We start from the raw sequence: 18,891 nt of genomic DNA, 5'->3' as shown, positions 1-18,891 counted from the left end.
AAGAAGAATGATGAAAACAAGGGAAAATGCTCATACAAAGTAAAGCTAAGGAGTTTCGACAGGGTCCAGGCTGTGAAGGGGTTTGTTGACCACATTAAGAGTTTGGTTTTTATCATAGAACAATGGGAAGCCATTAAAAGTTCTAGTAAGTGGAATGCCATGAGTAGAGTTGCAGTTTGATAAGACCACTCTGAGTGCAAAGTGGAGAGCTACTTGGAGCAGGACAAGAGTGGATTCTGAGAGACCCATGTATTATTAGGAATTGTGTTTGGCTGTGAATAGCAGAGGCTAAGTATGGCAGCTTGAACAAGTAACTTTTGTTTTTCTTGCTGAGTGAGATGTCTAGAGGTAGGCAGTAGCCGTGTTGGTTAACCAGTTCAGATATTTACAGTTCTCTTGACCTTTACATCATGGTTGTCAGTGATCATGCATTGTGTGCTCACCACCAGCATCAGTAGATTCAACAACAGAACAGGAAAAATAGGCCGGGTGAAGAGTTGCTCCTCTAGAGATTTTCTTAGAAGTCCCACAAAACCACTTCCACTTATATCTCATTGCTCAGAATCGTCACATATCACTCCATCTACTATCTACTACAGAGGCTGGGAAATGTAGTTTTTACTGATAGCCCCAACAAAACTGACTCTGATAATGTGAAGGAAACAAAGAGGTAGATAATATTGGGTGGGTGCCTAGATCCAGAAAAGAGGCGATGTTAGTCCAAGTAAATAGTATTGTAACTCAGATTAGTAATGGAGGTGAGAGGAAAAATGTATTTAGAAATGATTTCAGGTAGAAGTAGTAGGACTTACATGAGGATTTGGACATAGGAGAGTGATGAAGAAGAAGATATCAAAAATGACTCCTAGTTTTGGGCTTATGTGACTGAATGAATAAATGCAGGAAATGCTGGAAAGGGACCAGGTTTGGAGGGATAAGATAACAGGTTCAATCTGAATACATGTTCAGAGTGAAGTAGTGTCCAAACATTTCACTGGAGATGTTTATCTGATAATTAGATTTATGGGTCTTGAGCTCGGAAGAGAGATCTAAGCTAAAAGCATAAGTTCTGGAGTCATCAGAGTCTGTGCACCTCCTACTTTGTCCAGAGTATAAGACATATGAACAAGTCCCAGAATAAAATTGTTCACAATCACTTAACATCTGTAAGACCTGGTGACCGGGGTTTGAATCAGGTGGGAGCATGTTGTTTCTATTACGCTGCTGTTGTTTTCAATCTAGTGACTGTAAGCTTTTGAGGCTAAAGGCTATGCCTGATTAGTCTTTGCATCCACAGCGATTGGCACATGGTAAATAACCAATAAGTAAAAGGAATAAAGAATTGACTGTAAGTCAAATGGAAAATCAGATAAGTGCTTTTGAGTGATATGGGATGGAAATTTTATTGTTGATGTTGAGAGAATCAAGAGAGGATTTATAGTTTTTAGAGATAAATTTAATGACCTTAATGTGACCTTGATAGTATTTGAACATGCTCAGTTACGGGATGGGGCTATTGGAGAATGTTCCAGTAGAAGGAATAACATTAGTAAAGTCACAGAGCAAGAAAAGACTGGACTTGTTGAGGGAAAAGAAGTAGTCTAATTTGAAGCCTAGGTTACATATAAGTATATTAAAAGTACATAATGTTATAAAGATAAATAAAGGCCTTATTGATGAAGCTTTGGAAGCCATGATAAGGAGTTTTTCTTTAATTCAGTAAGCAACATGGAGACACTGAAATACTTTAAATAAGAAATTTTGGATCATTCTAAAATGCACTTAATAAAATGGATTTTGAAAGCAATACATAAGATGGAAGAAAGTAAAAAAGAACGGGTCAGTGGTTAAGAAACTCTGACTTCTTAATTACAATCTGAAAAGGAGTATAGATTTAATGTATTATCTTTCTCCAGAAAGGAAAATGAAAACCGTGGGTGGATTTTTTTTCTTTAAGTAAGCACATTTTAATAATAATACCAATAGCTGGGTGGTGGGTAATGAGGAGGGCTCTTGTATTGAGCACTGGATATTGTATGTAAGTGATGAATCACTAGATTCTACTCCTGAAAACAATATTACACCATATGCTAACTAACCAGAATTTAATAAAAATTTGAAGGAAAAAAAAATACCAAGAGCTGTGGTAGACATTGAAATAGTAATAACTTTTTTAAAACCTTTAATTATAAAACATATTCAGAAACACAAGAGAACTGTGTAGTTTATAGATTATCTCATCGAATGCTCACCATGATCCTATTAGTTAAATAATAGTGCTGTCCTTATTTTAGAGGTTTGCCCAAATGCACTAACCTAATAATTGTTGGAGCCAGGACTCCAAACTCAGGCTCTTTGACTCCAGATGTTCTGCTGTAAACCTCTGTTCTAAACTGTGTGCCTGATTTAAAAAAAAAAAAGTCTAATCCTTGGAGCTGTCCAACAACTATTTTGGCTGCCTTGTGAAATAGTAAGCTGGAAATGTTCATAGAAAACTTGAATGATCATTGTATGGAAAGACTGTTTTAAAGGGATTCCTAAACTTGAGAGTAGTTGGACTAAGGAACGTTAATGTTTCTTCCAAGTGTTTAGATTCTTTAACATCCTCTTGAGAAAGGTAATTTAGAAATATAAATAACAAAAAAAGGAAATTATTTCTGCCCAGACATAACAAATGTGTTTTATGCAGAAATAGTCTCCAAATGTAACCGTTTTTTCTTCTGCTTAGTCATTGTTTCCTCCTACAGTTCTGCACGGAAAAGATGATAGCAAAATTCCATAACATTTGCCTGTTGCTTTAAACAATAGATATCTAGAAGGTACAAAAACACACTGCTATGGTTAAATATGTCTCCTTCCTTAAACAATGATACAAGACGGCTTTAGTTTTTATTGTTTTCAAATCTTTGCAGTTAGGTAAGACTCCTCTAATTATCTGAATCCCAAATGCTGAGCTATAATTACCTTTCCATTTACTTCATGATCTATGATAGGCATGATCTGTCCCTCTTAAAATAGTGCCAGTGACAAAGGGTAATAGCGTGTAGGAATTATTTTGGTATCTTTGTTTTAACCAATTTATATTATAAGAACATACATTTGAGTTGAATTTTCTTTTAAAGTTTTTCTAATCAGCAGTATTTTATCAAACAGCAAGTTTATTTTGTTGTTGTTTTTAATTCCCTTTAAATAGAACCACCTCATATCAATGGATCTGAAGAACCTGTAGAGATATCAGTGATTGTTAATAATCCACTTGAACTTAACTGCTTTGCTTCTGGGATTCCAACTCCTAAAATTACCTGGATGAAGGATGGAAGGCCCCTCCCACAGACAGAACAGATACAAACTCTTGGAGGTGGAGAGGTCCTTCAAATATCTAGTGCCCAGGTAAGTGTCAAAGTCAAAAAGTTATTTAATCCTGGGTTAAACCTCTCACTTGCTAATGGAGAAATTATGTTTTAGAATCCAAATCTCAGATACAAATCAAGTCCAAAGACACAGATCTCTCTCTGTAACCTTAAAAATGGGCAAATTGGTTCTATGGTATGCCTGATTGGGTAGACACAAGGTAACATGACTAAAAGAGCAGTAGGAGTATCATATTAAACTCAGAAGAAAGCAAGATGCTTTACTTTCTGCAAATTTTTCTCAGTGCTATAAGTGATAATATATTTCCTGAAGCTCGTAATTTGTACCATGCAGCCCTTGACAAAAGTGGCAAAAAACAATCCAACATATATACATATGAGGTCTCAAAGAGCATTTCTGGTCTCCAAAATGAACTAGGAGACATACGAATCTGAACAGATACAATTTTTCAATCAATTCAGTAAAATTGACTGTTCTTTTAGTTTGTGTTTAAGGAAATTCATCTTAAATTAAAAATATTAAAGAGAAGCATGTCTGGGATGTCTTATTATAACAATCTTCTGTTTTACTAACAAAGACAAACCTTATATTACAGATATTCTCCATCTGTGCCCTAATACCCTCATCTGTAACTTTGGGATAAAAATAGTAATAATACCTAACTCCTACACTTGAGAATTTCAGAGATCATCTAACATGATGTGCCTAGACTGGTGCCATAGGCATGTAGTAATGTTAAATAGAGTTAGATGGAATTGTTGTTTTTCCTGCTGCTATTGTCATTATCATAATCATTGTTCCTTTAAACCTGGAATAACAAATTATTTAATTATATTCTGTGTGCTTTTTCACTGAGAAAAGAGGAAGGAAAGGGAGCCGGAAAAAGAGAGCTAAGGGTTATAAATTGTCTACTGTGTCAGTCCTATGTTCAGCTCTGGGCTCTATCACACCAATGACTCTCATGACAACTCTTTGAGGCAATGTCTTTATCTCCACTCTACACAGCCAGGAACAGGCACAGAGAGATTAGTACTTGCATGACAAGTTTGGTGATAGAGCTGGGTCTCAATCCTACATTGGGTTCAAAAGCCTTACCAGTGGAACTCAGCACATTTCTGGTTTCAGTATCAAGGAGAACATGCCTTCCATTCCCCTCTTTTCTCTCCAACAAATATTGCAGTAACTCGGGGGAAACTCGAGTTAAATTGTTAAACCACTTACTGAATGAAAACCCTTGAATGTTATAATTTCAACAGATAACAGATCCAGAAGAATTTTGTAACATAAAGGGAAAGGAAACTGTGTGGAATCGAATTATAAAAACAAAGAAATGGTGGTAAATAAACCCTAAATGAAGATTAAGGCCACATCACTGTAGGTCTAAATGGAAACATTATATAGTTGGGTTGTAACAAAAGGAGACAAAGATCCCACAGAGTATTAGTTGGTGACCCACATGCACTAGCTATTGTGGAGAATACAAACATAATACATAAAACATGTCTCAGCCTTCCAGAAGTTTCCAGTTGTCTCGAGTACATAAAACTACACACATGATAAAATTAGGAAAAGAAACAGTTCAAAAAAAACATTCAAGATATTTTCAAAGTAGAAAATTAAATACTATTAACTCCCAAGACTGATCTTGGTTCCTCTGCTCCTCTGTGTTTTCACATTTTGTACGTATCTCTATTATAGCACTTACTACATTAAATTTCACTTATCTGCACTTTGTCTTTTCGTGTATGCAACTATAGCATATAGTTATGACTGGCACATAGTGGATGCTTTGCAAATTCCAAATTGTGTGCTAGAGACAAGAGTTTCCTAAAATATCTTCCATCAAACGCTAGTTCTGTGAGTTATTCCACTGGGGGAAATTCTGTGACCAAATACAGTTGGAAAACCTTACATACTATACCTTCCTCTTCTTTGTGAACCATAGTGCATGTCAACAATTCCACAAAATACTGCTCTAGAGAAATCTGATTAACTGTACCTTTTCAAACCTTCTATAAACAGAACACAGTTTTGAAAATGTAGCTAAATATAATGACTGTAGGCATGCAGAAGGGCACAGGTTGTCAGGAAATATTTATTGGAGGAGGTAAAGACTTAAGAGTAAACTTGAATGATAGTTCAAGTTTGGTTAAGTCAAAACAATTGGGGGTGAGCAATATTAACTGGGAATAAAATTAGTTGATAGAGAAAAGTTGATTTTTAAAGGTTTTAGACATTGATGGTAAATTCATGAATTATTCTCCAGGCAGTGGTCCATCATTTTGAATTCTTAATTGAAGGACTATGTGAGTGTCGTGCTTCTTAAAGTTGCATTTAAGTATTTTTGCAAACATACCAGTCTTAAATTTTTTCAAAGGAGTTTTTGCAACCTACAAAACAGTTTTTCCATAACTTATAAAGTCAATTTTGAATGCAAGAATTCAAAAACTCACAATATTCTAGTAATGTTCAAGTAGTAAAAATAAATGAAAACGGGATTTTTCTGCTTTTCCAAAATACATTTTTCACAGAAGTAAGATCATCTGTTTCCCAGAGTATATTTTATGGGTACGTAAGCATGGGCTGTGTCTACACAATGTCAAACATACGAAGGAAGGCTCACACTTTCAGTGGAAAGTATGCACAGGGTTTTTAAAGAAATGTTTCTGGTTTTAGTCAGATACGAGTAGATTATTCTGTCAGTCTGACACTGTTTACAGCCGGGTTACATAATATAGCTCTTTTGTTTCACCATGTTTACCAAAGGTAGATTCAAAATATGGTATTAATGTACTTTATTTAAATAACCTGATATTTTATTTGTTTACTTAAATTGCATTTTATTTTCTTCAGGAAGATGCCAGTTGAACTTTTAAATGGCAGATACCATTTAAATCGATAAATACTAATGGGTTCAATAAACATTGTATATCTAGTCTGTCATGTATGGTGTGGGGTCCTACATACATCTGCCTTTTCTGTGATCATTAAATATACCTAACATGCAAATGTTCTGAAATCAAATATTGAAACCCTCTTAAAACATCGTTTTATATATGATAGAGATGCCAAGCAGTGCTCACTACCAGAGTGCTAATCACAAATGTTAAAATAGTTTATTAAATTTTAATTGTTGTGCTATCCTAAATGATACCTTGCTTTGTGTAAGACTTTTACATTCATTCTAGTAAATACTTATTCTCGTCACTGAAACTGACAAGTTAACATTGTGTAATTCACCTATTTGGATTTTGCAGGTGGAGGATACAGGAAGGTACACATGTCTGGCATCCAGTACTGCAGGAGATGATGATAAAGAATATTTAGTGAGAGTGCATGGTAAATTTGGCAAAATTTCCTACCATCTATCATATACCTAATTAGAAGCCATAATTTATGGAGCATGAGCAACTCCATCATATGTTTCTACATAAGGAAATATATATTTTGCAAATCTAGTTCTTATATTTGGCTGACCAAGTCCTTCTTGAAAAACTTCCACGGACTTTTTGACTTATTTATTTTGTTCCTGCACAAATAATTCATGGTTATTGATTTCCAGTCACAGAATATAAATTACAATAAATAAGAAAATATGTCACCCGGTCTTACCACACAAAGGCCTTTTTGCATACAGATGTCACAGAAATGTCTCATACGACATGTAGTATTTAACTTCATTTTCATCTCTCTTAATGGCATTATGAACATGTTTTCGTGTCAAAAACCATATTTTTATAATAATTTTTAGTGATGGCCTAGTGCCCCATTTTATGAATATGCCATAATTTATTTAATCCATTCCCTATTTTCGGATATTTAAACTGTTCTGTTTTCACGAGTATACGCAATACTGTTATAGACATCTTTGTGTATATATATTGTGCTGTTTCCTTAATTAGTTTATTTTGATAAATTTCTGTAAGTACACTTGCTTGATTACATACACACACACACACATTTAAGACTTTGAAATTTATTCCCAAATTACCTTCTAGAAAAGTTGGGCCAATTAAACTCTGGCCAATATTATTTCAACATAGAGATGGGAATTACTCTTTATGGAAAGGAACATTTAACAAACCAAAAGGAAATATTTATTTCATTCTTGTAGCCTAGATGACTCGGCAATGCAAATTATCTGTTATTTAGGTACCCCCCTCTCACCAGCCCTACACACACATTAAGCCTGCCACTAATTGACAAGTCACATTAAAAGATACATTTCTGGGGTGCCTGGGTGGCTCAGTTGATTAGGAGTCTGACATCGGCTCAGGTCATGATCTCCCGGTTCGTGAGTTTGAGCCCCGCGTTGGGCTCTCTACTGTCAGTGTTTCAGATCCTCTGTCCCCCTCTGTCTCTGCCCCTCCCCTGATCGCACTCTCTCTCTCTGTCTCTCAAAAATAAATGAAAACATTTTAACAAAAAGATACATTTCTGAATATTAAGAAAGTGTATACATTTCTGTAGGTTATGATGGGCAGACCCTCATTTATTAGTTTTCAAATCTGATGTTCAGAGAAAATCATTACCAAGTGTGGAACCTGGACAAGAAATCCTTTCTTTGTGCCTTAGTTTCTTTACCTGTTAAATGGTGATAGTAATGTGATTATATTACTTATCCTGTCATTCATGTGGCTCTTGGAAGAATTTCATTACTCTATGTGTCTGAAAGTACAGAGTAAGGCTTAAAAAAAAAGTCCACTATTTGTAGTCATCCATATCATAAATTTAATGCATAATGTTTTAAGTTTATGCCTCTTATTTTACATAACAGGAGTAACATTTGTTGAAAACCTAAGATAATACAGATCATTTTACATCTTGTTTATTGCAAGCCTCTGATATGTTTGTTCTTATACCCAGTACCCCCTAATATTGCTGGAACTGATGAGTCCCAGGATTTCACTGTGTTACGGAACAGACAAGTGACATTGGAATGCAAATCAGATGCAGTGCCCCCACCTATAATCACTTGGCTTAAAAATGGAGATCGGTTACAGGTAAATCCTCCTAAATTCCGCATATCCATTTTGAGGAAAAAAATCAGCTGAGGAGTCTTTGCTAGGTAGACAAAACCAAACATCAGGCTACTGTTATTCAACATTGCGTCAGGGGTGGGGGGGGGCACAGGATCTTTTAATCAGCCTTATTTTCTCAACCTTCACTCAGGTAGTTAATACCTAACTATGGGTCAAAAGACAGGTATTTTGATTCAGACACTCTGTAAATTGGCCCAAGTATGTATCTCCTGGAGCCCATGGATTAAAGTTGGATTTGAAATACTCAGCTATTTCTTTACTTGAGAGGGAATAAACCATCTGAGTCTCAAAAGAACTGGCCTGTCCTACTAAGTGTCTTGGACAAACCTTTTACTGAATTTTTCTAAAATAAACCAGGACCTCAGGAGGGACCCCCAGAATCTAGGTGATACCCTTGGATGCCAAGAATATAAGACAGGAATCCTTGAAGAACACACTTACTGGCTTTCTAAAGCTTCCCATTCTCATGTGATATCTGTCTGCTGTCACTGAGTGTCACAGCCCAGGATCCTAAATTGCCTTTTAGTGTTGGTTCAAAGCCTTGACTTTGAATGTTCTGATTGTTCCTATCCTAGTCATTACTTATGCTTTTTTCCCCTTTTGTTCCTCCTCATCCTTAGTATAACTTACTGTGCTAATTGTCTCTAATTATAAAAGAAGATTAAGTCCCCTAACCCCTAAGGCAGAAGAACTTCCGCCACCACCAAATCACACAAGGGACCAAAAACAGACTGGATGCTAACTGGGGGTTACTTGCATGCGAAATTATCATGGGTATCACTTAACGTTCATGTGCCTCAGTTTCTCTATTTATTGTGCCTCTACTGTAATGATAGGCACTATAATTGCTACTGAGAGTAGTCTTGACCTTCAAGGAGCTCACAGACTACTTGAAAAGATATAGAAGTAAATCAAAGATTATAGCATGGATACAACTCATATGTTAGCGCAAGGTATAACATTTTATAAAAACAGAAGAGAAGCTAGTAACTCAGACTCCAGGGTAAGGGACAGCTCAGGGGAGCTTCTTGAAAAGGGTAAAATCAGTTTTAAATGATGAGTAGATGTTGGGTGAGAAACAAGAGGGAAATTCTAATGATAGATAATGGCATCTACAAAGCCATTTCAGGGAAAGGAATGCTGTTCTTCCAGGAACTGCAAATAGCTTGTAGCTGAAGTAGACCGTGATTAAAATACTCTGATTATTCCCCATAGATTTCAGGATTCATGTTAAACTACCCCGCTTAGCTCACAAGACCTTTCATGCTCTGACATTTTTTCCATAGTTTTATCTCCCATATGTGCATTTTACTCAAAACTATTAGGTGTTCAGACAGAGACTGAGTGAATGTTGATGATGGAGAAGTTTAGAATAATTCCAGCTATGAACAAGTGATGTTAGTACTGGGACAGGGTGAGTTCAATGGTTATGAAAAAGAGATGAATTCAGTTTCAGATATTTTGAGTTTGAATTACTGATATATTATCCAAGTGGAGATTCTAAAAAGCACTAAGAAATATAGGTCCCTATTTCATCAAAAACGTCTTTGACTTGGTAGTCCTCAGTCGTATGACCACTTGTTGAAGCCATTGGTTTGTATGAAGTTGACCAGAAAGCATACATAAGAATGCTTGAGATGTACATACATAAGAAATGCATAAGAAAGCATACATAAGAATGTGTGAGAAAATCTGTAAATGAGAATAAAGCATAAGGCAACACTTATAATTACAAGGCGAGCAAAGGAAGAAGAGAAGAAGAACAGAACTGAGAAGGAGGACTCAGAGAGATAGGATTAAATACAGGAGACACTGGTGTACTAAAAGCCAAGGAAAAGAGAAGGAGTGGTTAACAGAGACCATGCTAAGATACAATTAAGTTGTGTCCATGACTTTGGCAATACACAGAAATAGTAAAAAGATCTGAACAATCGTTCTTCAACAGAGTAATCAAAGGAAAAGGTAGGCTACCATTGTTGGGAGAATTAAGGAAGAAGAGGGAATGGAAATAATTATGGGTTATTCTTTAAATATGTAGAAGACTTGCATACATAAGAGACTGAAGATATAAGAGAGAGAAAGAAGTTTAGAGAATAACATGTGTTAGAGAAGTAATGGGACCCTGGTCACAAGTGAAGAAATCACCCTTGGACAGAAGGGCTGACCTTTTCCACAGAGATGGAAAGATAGAAAGGAAGGTTGCATTCATTAAGTAAGGTAGGAGGAGGAGAGAACTGCAGGCACAGGGCTTTGATTTTCTCCATGGAATAGGAAGCAAGATCATCAACTGACAATAAGATTCTATCTGATGAAAGAAGTTAAATTTGGAAGAATCATTGGTGGCCAATGAAAAGAGACCAGAGAAAATTATATGAGACTTGATGAGTTAGCAGAACTTACTGATATTCATGGAACAAAAACATTATTAAGAATCAACTCTGACCTTTTTTATTAGCCTGAAACCCTGCTATACCCATATAAAAAAATTAAAAATAGATATTTTATAGAACTTGCCATATGTTTAAGAAATCACTTATTCTCATCAGAGGTAATAAAATTTTATCACTAGGAGCCCCTATAGCAATTAAAGGCCTAAAGAAAATACATGACTTTGTAAAATAAAGAGCTGAACTGCATGTTTGAATATGAACAACTCTTTTCATTAGAAATATACAGTTAGCCCTTGAACAACATGGAGACAAGAGGCACTAACCCTTCCATGTAGTCAGAAATCTGCGTATAACTTTTGACTCCCCCAAAAACTTTACTAATACTCTATTGTTGACCCAAAGCCTTACCAATAATATAAATAGTTGATCAACATATATTTTGATTGTTATATATGTTATATATTCTATTTTTACATAAATAAGCTAGAGAAAAGAACACATTATTAATAAGATCATAAGGAAGAGATAATACATTTATAGTACTGAATTATATTTATCAAAAAAAAAAATCCACCTGTAAGTGGACCCATGCAATTAGAAGGTCAGTGGTATATCTAATTGGGACAGATCCCATATGGCAAAAAAACCTTATTTAGGCTACCCCTGAAGTAGTTCCTTCTTTGATGCAACCAGAAAATATTAGTCTTTGATGCTATCTGGAAATTTTTTAGTGATTATGAACATCATGCATCGTTATACAAAATTAATTGTTTACATCTATTTTCCCAGTTGGACTTAATAGCAGAGATTAGGGTTCATTGTTGCTATATTTTCATAATTCTTGTTTCTACATCTGGGTACGAAATAAACACTTAACAATATTAATAGACTAAAATCATTTATTTACTTCTTTTTAAGTGTTAAAGGACCATTGTTTCTTATAAGTTAAGCAAAGTTAATTTAAGTCATGAAGCTTTCAGTTGTAAATGGCAGAATTAAACTCAAACCAACTTAAAAATTATTTAAAGATATTTATTTTTTTTTTTATGAAATTTATTGACAAATTGGTTTCCATACAACACCCAGTGCTTATCCCAAAAGGTGCCCTCCTCAATACCCATCACCCACCCTCTCCTCCCTCCCACCCCCCATCAACCCTCAGTTTGTTCTCAGTTTTTAACAGTCTCTTATGCTTTGGCTCTCTCCCATTCTAACCTCTTTTTTTTTTTTCCTTCCCCTCCCCCATGGGTTCCTGTTCAGTTTCTCAGGGTCCACATAAGAGTGAAAATATATGGTATCTGTCTTTCTCTGTATGGCTTATTTCACTTAGCATCACACTCTCCAGTTCCATCCACGTTGCTACAAAAGGCCATATTTCATTTTTTCTCATTGCCACATAATATTCCATTGTGTATATAAACCACAATTTCTTTATCCATTCATCAGTTGATGGACATTTAGGCTCTTTCCATAATTTGGCTATTGTTGAGAGTGCTGCTATGAACATTGGGGTACAAGTGGCCCTATGCATCAGTACTCCTGTATCCCTTGGATAAATTCCTAGCAGTGCTATTGCTGGGTCATAGGGTAGGTCTATTTTTAATTTTCTGAGGAACCTCCACACTGTTTTCCAGAGTGGCTGCACCAATTTGCATTCCCACCAACAGTGCAAGAGGGTTCCCGTTTCTCCACATCCTCTCCAGCATCTATAGTCTCCTGATTTGTTCATTTTGGCCACTCTGACTGGCGTGAGGTGATACCTGAGTGTGGTTTTGATTTGTATTTCCCTGATAAGGAGCGACGCTGAACATCTTTTCATGTGCCTGTTGGCCATCCGGATGTCTTCTTTAGAGAAGTGTCTATTCATGTTTTCTGCCCATTTCTTCACTGGGTTATTTGTTTTTCGGGTGTGGAGTTTGGTGAGCTCTTTATAGATTTTGGATACTAGCCCTTTGTCCGATATGTCATTTGCAAATATCTTTTCCCATTCCGTCGGTTGCCTTTTAGTTTTGTTGGTTGTTTCCTTTGCTGTGCAGAAGCTTTTTATCTTCATAAGGTCCCAGTAATTCACTTTTGCTTTTAATTCCCTTGCCTTTGGGGATGTGTCGAGTAAGAGATTGCTACGGCTGAGGTCAGAGAGGTCTTTTCCTGTTTCTCCTCTAAGGTTTTGATGGTTTCCTGTCTCACATTCAGATCCTTTATCCATTTTGAGTTTATTTTTGTGAATGGTGTGAGAAAGTGGTCTAGTTTCAACCTTCTGCATGTTGCTATCCAGTTCTCCCAGCACCATTTGTTAAAGACACTGTCTTTTTTCCATCAGATGTTCTTTCCTGCTTTGTCAAAGATGAGTTGGCCATACGTTTGTGGGTCTAGTTCTGGGGTTTCTATTCTATTCCATTGGTCTATGTGTCTGTTTTGGTGCCAATACCATGCTGTCTTGATGATGACAGCTTTGTAGTAGAGGCTAAAGTCTGGGATTGTGATGCCTCCTGCTTTGGTCTTCTTCTTCAAAATTCCTTTGGCTATTCGGGGCCTTTTGTGGTTCCATATGAATTTTAGGATTGCTTGTTCTAGTTTCGAGAAGAATGCTGGTGCAATTTTGATTGGGATTGCATTGAATGTGTAGATAGCTTTGGGTAGTATTGACATTTTGACAATATTTATTTTTCCAATCCATGAGCAGGGAATGTCTTTCCATTTCTTTAAATCTTCTTCAATTTCCTTCATAAGCTTTCTATAGTTTTCAGCATACAGATCCTTTACATCTTTGGTTAGATTTATTCCTAGGTATTTTATGCTTCTTGGTGCAATTGTGAATGGGATCAGTTTCTTTATTTGTCTTTCTGTTGCTTCATTGTTAGTGTATAAGAATGCAACTGATTTCTGTACATTGATTTTGTATCCTGCAACTTTGCTGAATTCCTGTATCAGTTCTAGCAGACTTTTGGTGGAGTCTATCGGATTTTCCATGTATAATATCATGTCATCTGCAAAAAGCGAAAGCTTGACTTCATCTTTGCCAATTTTGATGCCTTTGATTTCCTTTTGTTGTCTGATTGCTGATGCTAGAACTTCCAGCACTATGTTAAACAGCAGCGGTGAGAGTGGGCATCCTTGTCGTGTTCCTGATCTCAGGGAAAAAGCTCTCAGTTTTTCCCCGTTGAGGATGATGTTAGCTGTGGGCTTTTCATAAATGGCTTTTATGATCCTTAAGTATGTTCCTTCTATCCCAACTTTCTCAAGGGTTTTTATTAAGAAAGGGTGCTGGATTTTGTCGAAGGCCTTTTCTGCATCGATTGACAGGATCATATGGTTCTTCTCTTTTTTTTTGTTAATGTGATGTATCACGTTGATTGATTTGCGAATGTTGAACCAGCCCTGCATCCCAGGAATGAATCCCACTTGATCATGGTGAATAATTCTTTTTATATGCTGTTGAATTCGATTTGCTAGTATCTTATTGAGAATTTTTGCATCCATATTCATCAGGGATATTGGCCTGTAGTTCTCTTTTTTTACTGGGTCTCTGTCTGGTTTAGGAATCAAAGTAATACTGGCTTCATAGAATGAGTCTGGCAGTTTTCCTTCCCTTTCTATTTCTTGGAATAGCTTGAGAAGGATAGGTATTATCTCTGCTATAAACGTCTGGTAGAACTCCCCTGGGAAGCCATCTGGTCCTGGACTCTTATTTGTTGGGAGATTTTTGATAACCGATTCAATTTCTTCGCTGGTTATGGGTCTGTTCAAGCTTTCTATTTCCTCCTGATTGAGTTTTGGAAGAGTGTGGGTGTTCAGGAATTTGTCCATTTCTTCCAGGTTGTCCAATTTGTTGGCATATAAGTTTTCATAGTATTCCCTGATAATTGTTTGTATCTCTGAGGGATTGGTTGTAATAATTCCATTTTCATTCATGATTTTATCTATTTGGGTCATCTCCCTTTTCTTTTTGAGAAGCCTGGCTAGAGGTTTGTCAATTTTGTTTATTTTTTCAAAAAACCAACTCTTGGTTTCGTTGATCTGCTCTACAGTTTTTTTAGTTTCTATATTGTTTATTTCTGCTCTGATCTTTATTATTTCTCTTCTTCTGCTGGGCTTAGGCTGCCTTTGCTGTTCTGCTTCTATTTCCTTTAGGTGTGCTGTTAGATTTTGTATTTGGGATTTTTCTTGTTTCTTGAGATAGGCCTGGATTGCAATGTATTTTCCTCTCAGGACTGCCTTTGCTGCGTCCCAAAGCGTTTGGATTGTTGTATTTTCATTTTCGTTTCTTTCCATATATTTTTTAATTTCTTCTCTAATTGTCTGGTTGACCCACTCATTCGTTAGTAGGGTGTTCTTTAACCTCCATGCTTTTGGAGGTTTTCCAGACTTTTTTCTGTGGTTGATTTCAAGCTTCATAGCATTGTGGTCTGAAAGTAAGCATGGTATAATTTCAATTCTTGTAAACTTATGAAGGGCTGTTTTGTGACCCGGTATATGATCTATCTTGGAGAATGTTCCATGTGCACTCGAGAAGAAAGTATATTCTGTTGCTTTGGGATGTAGAGTTCTAAATATATCTGTCAAGTCCATCTGATCCAATGTCTCATTCAGGGCCCTTGTTTCTTTATTGACCGTGTGTCTAGATGATCTATCCATTTCTGTAAGTGGTGTATTAAAGTCCCCTGCAATTACCACATTCTTATCAATAAGGTTGCTTGTGTTTATGAGTAATTGTTTTATATATTTGGGGGCTCCGGTATTCGGTGCATAGACATTTATAATTGTTAGCTCTTCCTGATGGATAGACCCTGTAACTATTATATAATGTCCTTCTTCATCTCTTGTTACAGCCTTTAATTTAAAGTCTAGTTTGTCTGATATAAGTATGGCTACTCCAGCTTTCTTTTAGCTTCCAGTCGCATGATAAATAGTTTTCCATCCCCTCACTCTCAATCTAAAGGTGTCCTCAGGTCTAAAATGAGTCTCTTGTAGACAGCAAATAGATGGGTCTTGTTTTTTTATCCATTCTGATACCCTATGTCTTTTGGTTGGCGCATTTAATCCATTTACATTCAGTGTTATTATAGAAAGATACGGGTTTAGAGTCATTGTGATGTCTGTATGTTTTATGCTTGTAGTGATGTCTCTGGGACTTTGTCTCACAGGGTCCCCCTTAGGATCTCTTGTAGGGCTGGTTTAGTGGTGACAAATTCCTTCAGTTTTTGTTTGTTTGGGAAGACCTTTATCTCTCCTTCTATTCTAAATGACAGACTTGCTGGATAGAGGATTCTTGGCTGCATATTTTTTCTGTCTAGCACCCTGAAAATCTCGTGCCAATTCTTTCTGGCCTGCCAAGTTTCAAAAGAGAGATCAGTCACTAGTCTTATAGGTCTCCCTTTATATGTGAGGGCATGTTTACCCCTTGCTGCTTTCAGAATTTTCTCTTTATCCTTGTATTTTGCCAGTTTCACTATGATATGTCGTGCAGAAGATCGATTCAAGTTACGTCTGAAGGGAGTTCTCTGTGCCTCTTGGATTTCAATGCCTTTTTCCTTCCCCAGTTCAGGGAAGTTCTCAGCTATTATTTCTTCAAGTACCCCTTCAGCCCCTTTCCCTCTCTCTTCCTCCTCTGGGATACCAATTATGCGTATATTATTTCTTTTTAGTGTATCACTTAGTTCTCTAATTTTCCCCTCATACTCCTGGATTTTTTTATCTCTCTTTTTCTCAGCTTCCTCTTTTTCCATAACTTTATCTTCTAGTTCACCTATTCTCTCCTCTGCCTCTTCAAGCCGAGCTGTGGTGGTTTCCATTTTGTTATGCATTTCGTTTAAAGCGTTTTTCAGCTCCTCGTGACTGTTCCTTAGTCCCTTGATCTCTGTAGCAAGAGATTCTCTGCTGTCCTGTATACTGTTTTCAAGCCCAGCGATTAATTTTATGACTATTATTCTAAATTCACTTTCTGTTATGTTATTTAAGTCCTTTTTGATCAGCTCATTAGCTGTTGTTATTTCCTGGAGATTCTTCTGAGGGGAATTCTTCCGCTTGGTCATTTTGGATAGTCCCTGGCGTGGTGAGGACCTGCAGGGCACTTCCCCTGTGCTGTGGTGTATAACTGGAGTTGGTGGGCGGGGCCGCAATCGGACCTGATGTCTGCCCCCAGCCCACCGCTGGGGCCACAGTCAGACTGGTGTGTGCCTTCTCTTCCCCTCTCCTAGGGGTGGGATTCACTGTGGGGTGGGGTGGCTCGTCTGGGCTACTTGCACCCTGCCAGGCTTGTGATGCTGGGGATCTGGCGTATTAGCTGGGGTGGGTAGGCAAGGTGCTCGGGGGCAGGAGGGGCAGGCTTAGATCGCTTCTCCTTAGGTGATCCACTTCAGGAGGGGCCCTGTGGCAGCGGGAGGGAGTCAGATCCGCTGCTGGAGGTTTGGCTCCGCAGAAGCCCAGAGTTGGGTGTTTGCGCGGAGGGAGCAAGTTCCCTGGCAGGAACCGGTTCCCTTTGGGATTTCGGCTGGGGGATGGGCGGGGGAGATGGCGCTGGCAAGCGCCTTTGTTCCCCACCAAACTGAGCTCTGTCGTCAGGGGGCTCAGCAGCTCTCCCTCCCTTTGTCCTCCAGCCTTCCCGCTTTCCGAGCAGAGCTGTTAACTTATGACCTCCCAGACGCTAAGTCGCGCTTGTTGTGGGAACACAGTCCGTCAGGCCCCTCCGCTTTTTCAAGCCAGACTCGGGGGCTCTGCTTGGCCGGCGAGCCGCCCCTCCGCCCCGGCTCCCTCCTGCCAGTCCGTGGAGCGCGCACCGCCTCGCTGCCCTTCCTACCCTCTTCCGTGGGCCTCTCGTCTGCGTTTGGCTCCGGCGACTCCGTTCTGCTAATCCTCTGGCGGTTTTCTGGGTTATTTAGGCAGGTGTAGATGGAATCTAAGTGATCAGTAGGACGTGCGGTGAGCCCAGCGTCCTCCTAAGCCGCCATCTTGCCGCAACTCCCCCTAAAGATATTTATTACCTACAGTGATTGGTGATCTTATGTTTTAGGTCTTAGGTATTACTAGATCCAGAGATTCTTCTCACATAAGCAAGCATCTATGATATTTTTTCTCTGAATCTCAATTCTGCTTGCTTTGTTTTAGATTCAGAACAGGCTGTCCACACAAGGTGGTAAGACCACTACCAGGCTATGTCATCCTCACTACCAGATACCAATAAAAAGAACACTTCTTATTCCCCAACACTTCCAACACAGTCCTGCAGAGGGCTCTCTGGGGCCCAGCTGCCCATCCTTGAGTGGATCATTGTGGCCAGGAGAACTGGGAACATCGATTGTGCCCTTGCCTTAAGCACACTCATAGAAATAGTTCCCAAGGGGTTTGGATCCCAGGATAACAGTAGGGGGAGCAGACAAAGCATACTGGAAGACAGGCAATCCACAGTTCACTATAATTACTTTTTGCTGTTATAAAGTAATATTTTATTCTCTTTTCCTGACATTTTAATGGTAAATCTTACTTGCTGAATCCAGGCAAGCCCTCGGGTACGAATCCTCTCTGGAGGGAGATACTTGCAAATTAATAATGCAGATCTAAGTGATACAGCCAATTATACTTGTGTGGCCAGCAACGTTGCAGGAAAGACTACAAGAGAATTTATTCTCACTGTAAATGGTAAGAAAGTTAACCATTGTTTCACAATTTAAAAATTTAACCAAGGGCATTCAAAGAAATGATAATATTTTTGTTTCTTATGGGCACGCTAAATAAATTCTTGTGGTTATCTTATTTTTTGAAGACAACATGTATTTGTATTATGGCTATATTCAAATGATATTTCAAAAAAATTAATTAAAGGTACATTATCTTAGAGGATAATATATGTCCAGTCATTATCAGCATATCCTGATGCTCTGTGTCATTCAGATAAGAGGCATTGAGAAAGTTACACTAAATCTCTGGATGACAGGTGGTCCATTATTTAGTTCTTTATTCATGTTGGTGTTGGGTGTATATGTGCTACAGAGACTGCCACAGGACTGTGATTTTCTCAAATATAAAATCTAAACACTAAAATGTGCCAATATCAGGGGAGATAATACAGGCTTTTCCCCATAATAGTGTCT

The 18,891-nt window shown here is 37.8% G+C and overlaps 1 protein-coding gene across 1 annotated transcript in view; it reads left to right on the top strand.

Moving 5' to 3' along the window:
• Positions 1-18,891, top strand: part of HMCN1 (hemicentin 1) — a 474,606-nt gene that overhangs the window by 385,210 nt on the left and 70,505 nt on the right. Inside the window, exons 69-72 of the mRNA XM_047840704.1 lie at positions 3,194-3,390; positions 6,630-6,711; positions 8,239-8,375; positions 18,298-18,439. Coding sequence (XP_047696660.1) covers positions 3,194-3,390; positions 6,630-6,711; positions 8,239-8,375; positions 18,298-18,439 — 558 coding nt within the window. The remainder of the gene's footprint in view (positions 1-3,193; positions 3,391-6,629; positions 6,712-8,238; positions 8,376-18,297; positions 18,440-18,891) is intronic.

This window comes from Prionailurus viverrinus, chromosome F1 (assembly GCF_022837055.1).
Source record: "Prionailurus viverrinus isolate Anna chromosome F1, UM_Priviv_1.0, whole genome shotgun sequence".
Taxonomy (NCBI): domain Eukaryota; kingdom Metazoa; phylum Chordata; class Mammalia; order Carnivora; family Felidae; genus Prionailurus; species Prionailurus viverrinus.
This window is presented reverse-complemented; position numbering and strand designations above follow the sequence as displayed.